General features: G+C 41.2%; 1 protein-coding gene across 1 annotated transcript in view; it reads left to right on the forward strand.

Moving 5' to 3' along the window:
• lamb2 (laminin, beta 2 (laminin S)) overlaps positions 1-15740 on the forward strand; it is a 44754-nt gene that overhangs the window by 5543 nt on the left and 23471 nt on the right. The window contains exons 2-10 of the mRNA XM_050063844.1: positions 437-606; positions 762-897; positions 5579-5652; positions 5753-5941; positions 7514-7577; positions 13749-13951; positions 14111-14231; positions 14881-15069; positions 15515-15694. Coding sequence (XP_049919801.1) covers positions 437-606; positions 762-897; positions 5579-5652; positions 5753-5941; positions 7514-7577; positions 13749-13951; positions 14111-14231; positions 14881-15069; positions 15515-15694 — 1326 coding nt within the window. The remainder of the gene's footprint in view (positions 1-436; positions 607-761; positions 898-5578; positions 5653-5752; positions 5942-7513; positions 7578-13748; positions 13952-14110; positions 14232-14880; positions 15070-15514; positions 15695-15740) is intronic.

The following is a 15740-nucleotide window of genomic DNA, read 5'->3' on the forward strand; positions in this document are numbered from 1 at the left end:
CACAAATCTCTGAAATGTGCCTAACTGTAAAACCCATCCATGATAGGAATTTGCTTGGTGAGCTCATAACAAACAAAAACAAACAAACAGCAATAAACAACAAAAGCTTCACCTTAGGAGACACCGTCTTTCTAATAAGTCTGTAGTCTTCCAACAAGTTAACAAAACCTTCTTCTTCCCAACCCAGCCTACAAATTTAGCTTCCTTTAGAGTTTCCTGCAGTTTCACTTTCCATCCTGGAGTCCTTCAGTTCCTCAGGAAGCAGTATGAACTTTTGATGTCATCTCTTTTTTAGGACAGAAAGAAGGGCACTGATTTCAACAAATGTATTTGCCAACACAAGCTTGTGAATGGGTCCTCTATTAGGGGACGATGCCACTCTGCACTGCCTTTTCCTGTTTATTGTAATCCATTTTTCCTGTTTCTGTCCCTTCAGTCCTGGCTGCAGCCATTGGCCAGGAGCCTGACCACAGCCACGGCTGTGCCCATGGCAGCTGTTACCCAGCAACGGGGAACTTGCTGGTTGGACGAGAGAAGAACCTCAAGGCCTCGTCCACATGCGGGATGAGGAGAAAAGAGCCCTACTGCATTGTCAGTCATCTGCAGGTCAGTGTGTGTGTGTGTGTGTGTGTGTGTGTGTGACATTGTGTTTGAATACACTGGTGATATAAAGTCAAATTAGAATTTTGGGTTTCTCATTGATCCCTGGGGTCCTTCCCCTTTGACCATGTGACCCTGACCTTTTTCTTATCTTGCTGCAGGATGAGAAAAAGTGTTTTGACTGTGACTCCAGGCGGCCATATGACCCGGTGTACAACACCATCAATCACCGGATAGAGAACGTAATCACCACCTTCAAACCTCACCGCAAGAAGTCGTGGTGGCAGTCTGAGAATGGTGAGGAGATTAAGTGGTCACCTTTATTCTGCATAGAAAATACGCAGTTATTTAAATAAAATTAAATATAGTATAATTTTTGACTTCTGTTTTGCCCACATCCATCTGTACCTACTGCTTTAATCACCCGTCTCACACTCAGGTGTACTTGGTTTGATCAGCAAAATCCAGTTTTAAACCAAAATAATATGTGATGACACTTATTTTAAGGCAGCCTGTATAAAAGGTTTATAAACTGTTAATATAATCTTTATAATGATTAAAGGTATACTGGGCAGGAATTGTCACGTATTGTATGTAAACACAACCCTCACACTAAGCCCCTTCTCCCTACACTACTTGTACATACACTGCAAGCCACTTTACTATTGACCAAACATTACATTTGTTATTATAGAAAGCAGATACTTTAGCAAGCTAACTAAGCTAGCTACCAGAACTTTACCTTTTCCAAAGACAACAGGCCAACTCTGTGTCACTCTTCATTACCATCATCTCCTTTAGTACCAGCCCATTCTCATTCCCAAGTCCTCAAATTCTGCTGCTTGGTCAGTGATTTCAGCGTCAGATGCTGACGTAAAAACGTAGCTTTAGCAGCTGTATGATACACTGCTACACACCACTGCTCAAAGGTTGCAGCCCAACCACAGCGAAATAAGAAGGAAATAAGAAAATACAGGCAGAGGTCAGAGTCTCTGCAGATAAATAAACTGCCACACACTTCTAGGCCTCTAGTTTCGCAGACCGGGCGAGGCGGAGGCGCAGTGCACCTGCGCTTCGCCAACTGGGTGTGGCCAGGCGGATTTTGCAAGTTTGGCACACCATGCGCGCTGGCGCAGCTACTCCTCTTTCCCACCTCCGTCCCTCCTACCTGTGCAAGTCGGAAAGAGGGAGGAGAGAAGGCGTGGAGTGGGTTTTACACAGCCGATTCACATCACACCAATCAAATGAGCCCCTCTCCTCGCCCTTAAATGCGCTGCGCGAAGGCGTAATGAGAGTTAACTCAATTCACCATGGCAGAAGAGAGCAGCAGCGTTAGACGGCCAAACTTCTCCCAGGAGGAAACTGATGTTTTGGTCCGGGAGGTCCAAGCTCGCAGTGTCCGAATATATGGAACTGCAGTCAGACCTCCACAGGCTCTCTCTCGTGCCCGCGCGCTCTCTCTTTCTCTCTCTCTCTCTCTCTCTCGCAGTCTCACTCTGTTTCTTTTCTTCTGACTTTTCTAAGATGACAGATTAGTGGTTTTGTGGGTATTTATTGCATTGTTAATGTGCCTGATATTCTGGAAACCTGCCTGTGAGATTTTGGTGACGTGTACGCACTGTCCACCGGTCAGCCAAACTTCCACTTACACCGGCTGCGCTCCCCCTGCACTGACAGTAGACCTGGTTTCAGCTGGCGAAGCCTTTTGGCACGAAACTGTCACTGCGCCAAGCTGGATCTGTTGACACCTCCCCCTGCTGCGCCGCCACACCCATCTCAGCGCACCTTGGTCTGCCAAACTACCAAACTGAGCGCGCCTCGGGTTGTGCTGCTCGAAACTAGCTCTGCGCGGGATTCGCCACCCTGCGCCGCGCCGGGAAACTAGAGGCCATTGTCTAAGAAAATCCTGCATGGTATACCTTTTCAATAAAAAAGTACAAATGTATAAGGAAAGAGCAAACAAATACACCTGTCATGCCACAAGTTATACTCAATGACTCATTGCTGATCTGTGAAGCATTAGTTAATGATCTGTTAACATCAATAGAGCCCTTAGAATAGAATAGAATAGAATAGTTAGAATATTTAAACCCGTTTTATAAAGAGTACCTTATTAGAAAGTACTACCCTATATCTTGTTGTAGTGAACAGGGCAATGCACAAAGGATTGTGTGAAATGATCTTTAACAAGCATGGATACACTTTAGTGTAATGGACTATGCAGTCAGGTTTGCATTCATGCATTTCAAAACTATTCAGCAAGCATCACTGTTATATGGCCTTAGATTATATTCAAATGTATTGCCATTGCACAAAGTAAGTACAAACATTGGCATACAACCACTGCACTGCAAACAGTAGCAAAAGCGCATATAGACATATGTATGAAGATAAACTAGTGTACAAAATGAATAATAGACCAATGAAGTACTGCTAGAGAGAGGGGACTGCAATGTACAGTATAAACAGAAGCTAAAAGATATTATGCACAGTAGAATATGTTATGCACAGTATATAAAATCCCTGTATACTTCCATCTCAGTACTTAGTGTTTGGGATAAGAAAACTTTGTAGAGAACTTGATTTACTCAGCAACCTATTAGTAACAGTGTGATTTCAGCTGCCACGTTCATGGCTACAAATTTGCACTGAACCTTTAATTAAGGCTGAAATAATGAATGGTGTCCTAAAAGCATGAACAAACACACTGCTCATACGGTATGTTTTGAATCAGCCCTGTACCCTGCCAAAGTTTGTTATGTGACAAACTTAATATGGCCCCTTCTTAAATGTGCTGCTTGTTAAAGCTCTTATTATTATAGAGAAGAATGGGAAAGATGGTGAGATAGAGGGGAGAAAATGAAGGGAAATAAAAAGATGAGGTAGTGGATATCTTGAAGCAGAAATAATTTGATTGGAAAGAGGGAAAAAATTGGAAAAGGAACAAGATCCTAAAAGTTTATTGAAACCACGAACAGTAAGAAACTGGTAGCTACAGAGAACTTTAAAAGCAGTATTACATTTGCACACACACACATACACACAGCGACCAACAACCTCTGACCAGCTACAGATGGGCTTAATAACAGAGTAGGCCCTGCTCTGGCATCTCACAGAGAGAGAGAAGAGGGATGACAGGGAGAGGAGAAAAGTAAAAGATACAAGTTAAAGTTGGGGGAGTATTCAAGACTAAGTGAGGGACAGTAGTGAGGACAGGGAGGGAGACACAGTGGAGCTGATTTATTTCACTCACAATGACAAAGAGTGGCTGTAAAACTTTGTCCAGAAAGTTGGACACAAGGCTCATTTCAGCTGTTTGTGAGCCATGTTACTGTTATGGAGTGCTGTTGATGACAGCACTGTGCAGTAGTGCCAGGCCCAGAATAGAACAGAGAGAAACAGAAGAAGAAGAAGAAGGGGGACAGGAAGTAAAGTGGCTATTTTTACTCCTGGTTGCTACTGCTTTTCCCTGGCATCTTTGTAGTGTTTCCATGGTACTGGTGGCACAGTGCACCCATTTGATATGGATTACAGAGGTTCGATTGTGTGCATTTATTAATTGGAATTACGATTTCATGGGATTGCATGCAGACATGCAGGCAGTATAGGCACTGTGGGTCAGTGTCAGCTAAACAAAAAAAAAGATAAGGTGCATTCTGCATGTGTTGGTTGTGTGTGTGTCTTTTCCATTCCAATTTAGTATGTATGACACGCCCACCAAACTTCTCTATTGGCAAGGCTTAAGATTTACTCTTTGAATTGTTCTCTCTTTCTCCTCCGCTGTAGCTGTGTCACACCCTTCCTCCTCTTTCTTTTCCATCTTTTCCTTCCTGTGCCTTGTCAGCTGTTGATTTGTGGTTGATTACGGAGGTGTTGCTGCCTGTGTGTGCATGTATTTGTTGTTCTGGTTTGGGAAATTGACCCATTAGTTAGCTCAGCTATTTTTAAAAATAAACCTGTTTAAATGACCTGTTTACAGAGGCTCCAGGCTCAATGCTCAGTGCACTATTTCTAAGTTATGGGCCACTGTAAATGCCTGGCTGCCAAAAGCACAGGCTAACTTAACCACGTCACACCTGTTTGTATGTGTTGACTCTTGATTCACCATTGAAAATATCCAGGCTCAGTTTCCTCTTAGCGCTCAAAGCATACAACTTGCTATTCAGCAAAATTATGAAGTTGTGATGTTTTATATCGAAAAGGTGAAAGGTCAGCTTTACTGTGACAGTTATCTGTTTACTCATCAAGAAACATTCACAGGTATTAGGAGCTTTAATAAGTAGGTTGACCTATGGTTTGAGCTTTTCCTATCATGCCTCAGGTAAGTACTGTGTGCCATACGCATTCACACTGTCATTACCTCCATGCTATAAATGTTAAAAAGGTGATTCCCCACAAATTATGAATGTGTGTAGAACATGAATTTTCACAAAACATGTAACTGAGCAGGCATCAAAACATTTTTTTTTTCCCTTTCACGTGTGTGTATGAAAGAGCTGGTTTGTGGTTTGTCTTCAGATCACCACTTTAAAAGTAAAGTTGTAAATTACAAAATTCACATGGTGCCACATTTCTGTGTTAGTACGCAGGGGTGGGAAAGTCCTCTTGGCTTTGTGCTGCACATGTAATATAAAACACAGAGAACAAGAGTGAAAGTGGTCCTTCAGAGTATTTGGTGCTCTACAACTCAGGAAGTGTGTGGGCTTTTCCAGCACGCTCTCTCCATTTCTCCTGCCAAGATTGAGTGCCTTTTCCTGTCAAGATGCCATTCCTTTAGCCAAAAGCTTGGTTGCTACTCCACTTACTGCAGCTGGCCCTTATTCTCTGTCATCCATTTGTCAGAAATAGATGATATAGATGGAAAACCAGAGCAAAGGTTTATAAATTATTATATAACATAAGTGACAGTCATTGGCTGTAAAGGAAAATGCTGGCTTTGTGCAAACATAACATGTGTCTCTGTCACTTTGTCTCCCAGGAAAGTCAGATGTCTTTGTTCAGCTGGATCTGGAGGCAGAGTTTCATTTCACTCACCTGGTTATGACATTTAAGGTAGCTTAAAAGCTCTTGTCATCAGTTTATTACCGTATTACCAAGTACCTGAACATGAACATAAACATCAACTTTGGTCTGTGACATTCTTCTCTTGCAGACCTTCCGTCCGGCAGCCATGCTGATTGAACGATCTGCAGATTTTGGTCGTACGTGGCAGATTTACCGCTACTTTTCCCATGACTGCGCTTCCACCTTTCCCGGAGTCTCCCAGGGTCCTTTGCGTAACATTAATGATGTCATCTGTGAGTCACGCTACTCTGACATTGAGCCCTCAACGGAGGGAGAGGTGAGAGATTAGTTAGTGGAATAGAGCAGGTCAAATTGTTTGTTCAGCGTAGACTCCAAAAATTGTTTAGTGAATAAAAATACAAATTTGACAGGTAAATTGTTTAATTTTTTAATTTTATCTAAAGTTTTGATGGGTTTAGCCACACAAGACCTGACATGAAGGAATAGATCTGCTTTCTTACTTTGAATTAGATGAGAAGATAGATTTCACTCTACTCATGAGAGTAGTATTGATCTTTTTATCCAGCTCTCATCAAAAAAGCGAAAAAAGATTTATTTTCAAAACGGCCAAGCCTTTTCTTTAAAAATTGACTTGCATAGCGCATCTCATGGTCAGTTTCCAATTCAGTCCTTATCCTATAGACAGTTTAATTCAACAGATTCTGAATTTAAAGGGGTACACCACCTAAATTAAGAACTCCAATATGCTATCTCTGTGGCCAAGGAAAGTTCAGTCATTATTTTTTAACATGGACTACTCTCTCTCAAAGCCAGAAACCACACAAGTAAGTCAACCTTGTGATATCATACAATATAAAGTCTGGAGCTGCTTCATAGACAATGGATGGAGGTCTGATTTTATAGACCCACAAAATGTTTGATTTCGTTTTTATATCAAAACTAGTCCATTGAGTACAGCATACTATACCATGACTTAGTCATACCAGAAATTAGAAAACCCCCCCAAAACATTTGGCCACAGAGGGAGCCACAGCGATCGGTCGCATTTTAGCCATTTTTAAGCATTTTTCTGTTGTTATAGATTAGATTAGAGTTAAATTTCTCCAGTCACCTTGAGGCGTCCTGTTCTACATATCGACCAAGTTTAGTAAAAATCGACATGGCGGTTAGGCCTAGACAAGAAATTAGCTCTCTAGTGCCCCCATTTTGTTTGATTGGGTCAATAATGGAGGGGTCCCCTCAGATTATGTGTGGTCATATGCCTACAAAGGTGATCGGTGAAACCCTTGAGATGTTACACACCTTTATGTGATGAGCCACGCCCTCCGCAATATTCATTGCCTTATAGAAGCTCAGTTTTAGTAAGTTTTCCAACTTTTGCCAAGAGGGAACTTTAGATATTGGTCCCTAGATTATGTCCACCCAGTTTCATGCAGATCGATCAAACTTCCTAGGAAGAGATCAATTTGAAGTGTTTTTCAAAAAATTCAAAATGGCGGAAAATCTATAAAACCGGAAGTTATGGGTTCTTGAGGCAAATTTGTTCCTCATGAGGAGAGGCATCTCTGTGCAAAGTTCCATGTCTCTACGACATACGGGGCATGAGATATACCCATTCAAAGTTTGCAATTTCAGTCGGTTGCTATAGCGCCCCCCTTTGGCCAATTGATGTAATATTGCTTCATTCGCATCCTCCCATGACCCTCTACCACTGTGCCAACTCTATAGTGCACACATTAAACCCTGTTCAGACATGCAGACCACAAAGTACAAAGTCTGATTCAGATTCATGCTTAATCTGTCACTGCTTATCTTATTATTATTTCAAGTCTTGAATACTTTGAATATGTAATGTGTGTGTATAATATGTACATATATTATGGCCTAGGTCATCTACAGAGTGTTGGATCCAGCCATCAAGATTGAGGATCCATACAGCCCCAGCATCCAGAGTAGGTCACAATCATATTTTAACAGCAGATTGAAGCTGTATAACAATTCAGGGTGAAGGGGAAAAAATTGAGCTAAAGAGACAAAAATTCCCTTCATGTTTGAGTGTGCCTCTGTTGGTGTGTTAATGTTGCTTTGCACTCAGAAGGCTGGTTGATGTAAGGGGTTATGAAAGCCCTACAGCCAGCTGAAGTTCAGCACATGTTGTAAAAATAAGATGTTATTACAGACATATGATGAAATACATCATACTTTAAACTAGAAGAGTGCACACAATAGATTGTAGCTCTCCACCAGGTGTGCCTGGGGACATGTGGGTGGAGAACAGGGAGTACGGGACATGCTGTGTGTCCAACATGTATTCATTACAGTAGTGGAATGCAGGTTATATTATTAAGGTGTAACCAGAGTAGACAGGCTATATGGTGACAAACCTCTGACACAATGTCCAATAAAACCCTTCCTACCTCCCTCTAACCTCCCAAACAAAGAAGATTTAAATTGAATTGTCCATCCTGGCTTCCTTACAGTTAAGTTGACAGCAAAGATAACAAAAATAGGAGTTTATATTCATCTTGTATTGTACATAGCTTTAGTGGATAACAACACACACATACAACTGAACACATGATCCCCTCCAGGCTTATGCCTTGTGGAGATAGTGACAGAAACCAAGCCATATTACATGAAATATTACATTTAGGAAATCAAACTGAAAATCCTTTATATTTGTTTTGACATATTTTGTTTCAAGTGTAATTACCCCAAAAGTTGACCACGTCTCCAGGCAGCGAGGATGCTTGGTTCCAACTGACCATGACAGTACTTTCATTTGACTGGTGCAACATCTGTGTTTCATATTGTCGTGATTCAAATCAAGTAGTCGACCAAGTGCAAAGGTTAAAGAGCTTCCTGCTCCTGTGAGTCTGATCATTTGCCATCACAACATCTGGACAAAGAATTGACAGTACATCTCCTAGCCAGCCCCGACCCTTGGGTACCAGTCTACCACTGCCCTGAGAAACATCCACCCAGAGGCTCGAAACTTAGATGCCTTCTCTACAGTTATTCTCTTAAGAAAAAAAAAGCACAGTAGCTGCAGTATCATAATACTTTATCTAGTGTTCAGAAATGTAATTTCTGTTTGACTTTAAGTTTAATAAATTATTCCACAGAAAGTATTATCCCTTTCCTTTGCAAGCTGTCGTCACATTTGTCACCGTAAATCAAACTCCAGCCGACACAATTAGCTCTTGTTACCCAGCTGTGACACATTACGGACTGTAACAGCCCCTCTCTCTGGGGTGTGAAACATGGCCCTGCTGTGTGGGAGACATGGAGAGATGTGAAAAGCAGCTGTTTCTCTCCCACACAGCCTCAATGTCCTAGCCCTCATGTTTAGACTGGCAGGACATTAGAGCTTTTCCCAGAAACCCGAGCTTGGTTTCCAATGCAGCAGCAGAGGTTGTCTTGTTCTGATGGTAAATATCTCACTGCAACTGGCCCACGTGAAGACCCCTGACCCCCTGACAGCTGAGCAATCAATATTTACTGTCTGCTGTTGTCAAGACAATGAATCAACATCCAAAGTCAATCCTGTTTGGTAGCTTTTTATTTGTTTCTGCATCATTTGAGTTAGAGACTTTATGCCATGAGTTTAGACAAACCTTCCTCTCTGTTCATATCCTGCCTCTTTGATTAACAGACCTTAGCACAAATCATAGCCCTGTCTCTACTCTTCACCTGCAAAATGTCACTCAAATTAACACATACCGACTAGTAAGACTTTAAATGACTACAAAGTACACAGAAATACTTCAAAGAGACACAAAATAACTAGAAAGAGTATCAAAACAAACACAAAAATACCTTAAAGAGACACAAAATTGCTTCAAAGAGACGTAAAAATTCCTTTAAGAGACAAAACATACCTCAAAGAGACGAAAAATTACCTTAAAGAGACACAAAACAACCACAAAGAGACACAAAACAACCACAAAGTTACAAAACAGCCTCAAAGAAACACAAAACAACCACAGACACCAAACAACCACAAAGAGACACACATTACCACAAAGAGACACACATTACCACAAAGAAATACAAAACAACAAAAAACACCATAAAGTGTGTGTGTCCTGCTCCTGTGTAGGAGAGGTGGTGGGGCTTCCTCCATGTCTGTGCCCAGAGGTCCATTATCTCGTAATCCACCCATTCTTAGCAATCTATAAACTAAAGCATTTGACGGGAAGAGCCTTTTAGGGGTAATACACAGTCTTCTGTCCAAGTCTCTTCGCTAAAACAAACTGGGAAGAAGTGACTTGCTACATTCTGTCTAACTTACTCACAGCATTTCCTTGGTATTTTAAAGTAAAACCAGTAAGTAATCCAGTGATAGTCCTGTGTGCATCCATGGGAACAATGCACACAGGAAAGCTAATGGTGCCAAGAAACAGACAGTGTCTTAGCGCAGTGGAGCTGGAGGGTTAAGCTCTTGACTGTCAGACAGGGGTTCTATTACTGCAGATAAAGTCAGCAGGGTAGGGTCAGAGTTTGGACAAAAATAAAGCCTCCTATGAAACATTTCATCCATCTCCAACAGGATTTAAAATGACAGGAAACTCAGGAAGCTAGAATGTCTCTAAATGCTGGTCATGACCAGGGCATTTCCTTTTTTGTGAGGGAGGACTTTTTTTTTTTTTTAAGAGGACTCAATGCAGGCTGCAGCTGCTCTGATGATAAGTTATCATTTTTCATAGTCCTTACATTCATCATGTTGGTAATGATGGTGATGCAAATTTATAGTAAAATTACCACATTTTCTGCCCCATTTACTTATCCTAAGTGTTATAAGAAGAGTTATTTCCAATTCTACTACATGAGAACCAGTAGTTTTTAATGTGGGTAATAATTATAACAGTTTATAATTTGTATTCAGTCTGTGGCCTATCAGTGGCCAAGGCAAATTTCCTCTACTGTTGGGAAAGTCGGCCCCCTGAGGAGAGGAACAGTGCCAGTGATTGTGCATGACAAAGAAAGGAAAGGTGTATGTACCCGTGTGACATTGTGTGTCAAGTTTTGGTACGCTTGTGTGTTTAGGTACATCTGCATTAGTGTGTGTGTGTTTGCTGATGACTACAGGTGAACAGCTGGACTGTATCAGCACAGAATGTTCTGGCAGATTGATAGTGTAAAGAGACGGACAAATATCTCTGGAAAGGAGTTATCTTTCTCCCTATAGGAACTCTCTCCAAATAGTTTGAGAGGATAAAGAGGCAGGATGTGGGTAGCATCATCTCAACACTACATTCCATGATCAATGGTCATTTTTGTGTTTTTCCTCTGCTGTAAATGAACAGGAAAGTCACTGATGACATTTGGATGGTGTCTTGCTTTTATAATTTCCTCATTGCAGGTTATATGGACAAACTGTTCAGTTCAGTCAGAGACACCTACGTCAAGGAATCAACTATTTATAGCAAATGGTTATACAATAAGCTTCTGCAGATAAGGTTCGTTTTGAGGCAGCTCTCAAAAAAATTCAAGCAGCAAAGATAATTCAGCTAGAGAGCTAATCCTCCTTAAACATATATGAAAATCACATTTTTAGTTAATACCAACATCAAAAAACTGACATAAAGAGGCGGTCAGGGTGGTGGGCAGAGTTGCAGCTGCAAACAGTGTTGGCATGAAGGTATCAGCAGAACAATGGTGAAGGATCAGGTTATAATATTCTTGCTGCACACCTGCAGTATCATTGGATGTGACAAATCAGCTGATAGCCACAGGCCTGCTGAATGAGCCAGGGATGCCAATCAGCCAATGGAAGCACGCCTTCACCGCTCATTCTGAATTATTGCTGTGCTGTCTATCTGAAAGGTTTGACAAATTATAAATTCTTTTTCACAATTAGATTAAGATCTAGAAAAAGAAAGGCATTTGTTTTGCGTGGTAGAAGACCCAATAATACATCTCCTTATCAGGTTTCCTGTCATGTCACATGGATGTGATGTTGCAGTTTTTGGGTTGCAATGTGCACTACAAAAGAGGAACAAAGTGTGTGCGCATCTTGGCAAAAATAATCATGTATAAGACAAAAAAAACTTTACTGCAGGGCACAAAGGAGGTCTGTCTGCACACTGTTAGGATCCAAATAAATTCTTTATCTTTGTCTCTTTTTAGGATCTTGAAAAGAGACAAAGATAAAGAAACAAGTCCTAATTTGTGCCTCACAATTTGGACTAACCGTACTAGCAGCGTGGCTAGTTAATGTTAAGGTTGATTGATCGGTCAGCTGGTCCACTACTTTTATCCAGACTGTAATATCTTAAAAACTTTTACTTGAATTGCCATGAAATTTGGTACAGATATCTATGGTCCCTGGAAGGTGATCCCCTAACTTTTCATGTAGCGCCACCAGCAGCGCAAAATTCAACTTTTTCCTGTACTTGAAAAACAAATGCCATTGCCATCGGCCTCAGCTGTACTGTGTTTCGTGAAAATGAGCAAATATCAGCATGCCAACACCCTTAACTAAGAGTAACATGGTAAACATTGTAGATGCCAAACATCAACATGTTTAGCATCTACAATGTTTAGCTGAAAGCATTGCTGTGCCTACCTGCAACCTCCCAGAGTGTAGCTGTTGACTGGTTTTGTATAATTCAGGTTTGTCTTAGAACAATACTCACAAGCTCATATGCACATTGACAGAGTTGCTGGTCATAGTCATCATTCCTCCTGTCTATACTGCTCATAACTTAATCCCTTTCTGAAGCAATCCAATGTGAGAGATGGGAGAGAAATTTCTCAAGTCCTCATTCTGGGTAATAATACTTTCCAAAGTTCAGCTGAAGCTAATACAGTCAGAACGTTTACACGCACAATTGAGGCGAGCTACAGCTTGACTAGGCCATTTAATCCCAGTATACAAGCACAGGAGGGGAATTGATTTGACCAATTTACGATGGGTTGTGATATGCCCCCTTTCACCTTGTTAGTTCTGGACCTTTTTCCAGTTGACCTATTTCGTCACAGACCAAGCAATCAACAAACAAGATAGCTACGGTTAACTAGCAGCAAACTGGTACCATGGCGGACAACTTTACAGCTCTGTACATTTCGTCTGTCAAAAAATGCACAGCTCTGGATGTAGATTTTGCCTTGTTGTTGGCTTCTTCCTCTGTTACGCATTTAATGCTATTTGACCTGGGGCAGACACTGTGGAGCATGCACAGAGCACCTAGGCCAGTTTGGGTGTGACTGACTGTATACATGCAGGAGTAATTTGACTCCCAATCACATTATCTGGGTGTGTTATACAGACTTTGAGAAATTAGATTTAGAAAGATTTTAGTCCAACTAATATGTTAACATGTCTTTTAAAAGTCTGGTTTTAGTCCGACTAACACAATAAATTGATTTTCTCTAATGTCATGTAAACGTACTGAGTGAGAGACTTAAGCAGTCTGAAGTAGTCTAATCAGGTAGAGCTCTTCAAAGGTTATAGTCATTTTTGTGCGAAATACCAAAGTGGGAAATTGGTACTAAAAAGACTGTAACTTTTAGAGGATAAAAATAACACATGCACCTATTAAAGGTCTTCTGTATGACATGGTGACAGCAGGCATTTTGACTTGTCATAGTAGTAGTATCCCCTAAGTGGAATGCAGCTATCATTAATGTTATTGAATACACCTGTGCTTTTCCTTATATTGCAGGTCAAAATGTCTGTCTCCCTGTCCTTCCCTCAATCTATGTAACCTCAAGTTGCCTCAGACCTCTGAGGATTAACTAATCCCCAGACCATCCAAGATCATTAACTGTTGTTCACCCATAATGCTTTGCCACACACTCAGTTCTGTCATGCTCCATCGGCCTTGACTTCCTCTTGCTGGTTCAAAGGGGGTTTTGTGAAGTGTGTGTTAAGTTTGGGTGTGTATTTGTGTTTTTAAGCCATTTTTTAGCTGCTGACTTTTATCCTGTGCCTCACCAACTTGTGTCACACCATAAGACCACCAGCCTTCCTATGAGAACTTCAGCAAAGAACTTGACTAATACTCAGTGTCCATGTGAAAAATATAAAAGCATTATTCTGTATACATAGGCAAGGCAAGGCAAGTCAGCATTATGATCTTCTCCCATTTATTCTCTTCATGTCTTCTCCCCAACAGACCAGCTAAAGATCACTAACTTGAGAGTAAACTTCACCAAACTTCACACACTGGGAGACAACTTGCTGGACCCCAGAGCTGAAATCAAAGAAAAGTATTACTACGCCATATATGAGCTTGTTGTACGTGGAAACTGCTTTTGCTATGGCCACGCCTCGGAGTGTGCCCCCATCGCTGGCATCAGGGATGATATAGAAGGAATGGTGAGTTATGAGGCTTCAGTTACAGTGGAGACTTTTAATTTACAGTTTTTCCCTTAGTTTTTGTCCTGTAATTTACTCTCATAATTTCAAAGCAGATGATTCTTCATCCCATATAGATTGCTTTAACTCCCCCTCCCCTCCCCACCATCTTCTTTTAAGGTTCATGGCAGGTGTGTGTGTAACCACAATACCAAGGGTTTGAACTGTGAGCAGTGTGATGACTTCCACAATGACCTGCCCTGGAGACCAGCTGAAGGACGCAACACCAACGCCTGCAAGAGTGAGTGCATAAGAGGAAGCACTGTAGACATTAAAGGAGTGCTTCACCCCGCAAATGACCATTTTTATATCAACTACTTACCCCTTGTTACACTGAATTTATGAAGTCATAGGGGTCCATGTTTTTGTTTTTGCTATATCTTACTATCTAAAACACTCCTACATAAATGGTCTCGGACACAGACAAATGGCATGCCTGCAGAGTGTTTATGAAGAAGTGTTTTAAATAGTATGCTTTTAGTGAAAATGCATGTGTTTGGGAAGTACTGAGGATACAGCTGGATAAATGAAACTTGGATCACACTACACGAGTTGTCTGAGAGTTCTTCACGAATTCAATGTAACATGGGGTGAGTAACTGATAAACAAATGGTCATTCGGGGGGTAATGTATTCCTTTAAGTGCCGTGCAACCATATCATTAATTTATTAGCTAGTAAACAATGAAAAAAGAGATCACATGTTATGCCACTTTTTAGTTGATTGTTTGTCAGCAGGCTAATGTGTCTACAAAAGAACAGTGTCTGACAGTTTGGGGTATTTACAAGTCTTAAATCATAACCTGGGCTCTATCTGCCCATAGACAGAGAACAGAATAACAATACGTCAGCAATGACTAATTAGTTTGAAATAAATGTCTTTTTTTCCTAGAGTGTAACTGTAACAGCCACTCGAACATGTGCCACTTTGACATGGCGGTGTATTTGGCAATGGGAAATGTCAGCGGAGGAGTGTGTGATGACTGTCAGCACAACACCATGGGACGCAACTGTGAGATGTGCAAACCTTTCTACTACAAAGACCCTTTTAAAGATATCAGGGACCCACGAGTCTGCATTGGTGAGTGTGTGTTTGTACATTGTGGTTTTCGTACAGATAAAACAATCTAACTTTTCAGCAGAAAGCAAATGAGCATATTTTCTAAAATGTCAAACTACTTTGCTAAACTAACTTAAGTTATAGTTGTACTGTTGTACGACCTGTTGGTGATATGCTGTCACAGAATTGCAAGGGGTACATATACTGCTTACGTCGTCCGAGATGGGTTGCAATTGCATGCTCAGTTTTACAAAGTGTTTGTCCCCAAGGCCATGTCTATTCAATTTTGGCAACCAATTATATTTAAAAAGACTTTATAAAATATCAAAGAATTAATTTTCTCAAGCTGATTCATATTCTGTGCACTAACATTGGTGAAGGTTTGATGAAACATGTAGAGTAGAAGAAGATGCAGAAATATTGCTTCCTGTGCATTAAAAGTCACTGGCACTGGTCTGTCCGAAAGCTTGTGACTGCGACCCAGATGGCTCTCAGAACGGAGGGATGTGCGACAGTCACACCGACCCCTCCCTTGGCATGGTGGGAGGTCAGTGCCGTTGCAAGGCCAATGTCGAGGGGCCGCGCTGCGACAAGTGTAAGACTGGCTTCTTTGGCCTGAGTGCTGAAAACCCTCAGGGTTGCCAACGTGAGTATTGTCTCTGATATAATTCACACAAATGTACTACGATACT

Source organism: Epinephelus moara, chromosome 16 (genome assembly GCF_006386435.1).
Source record: "Epinephelus moara isolate mb chromosome 16, YSFRI_EMoa_1.0, whole genome shotgun sequence".
Classification (NCBI taxonomy): domain Eukaryota; kingdom Metazoa; phylum Chordata; class Actinopteri; order Perciformes; family Serranidae; genus Epinephelus; species Epinephelus moara.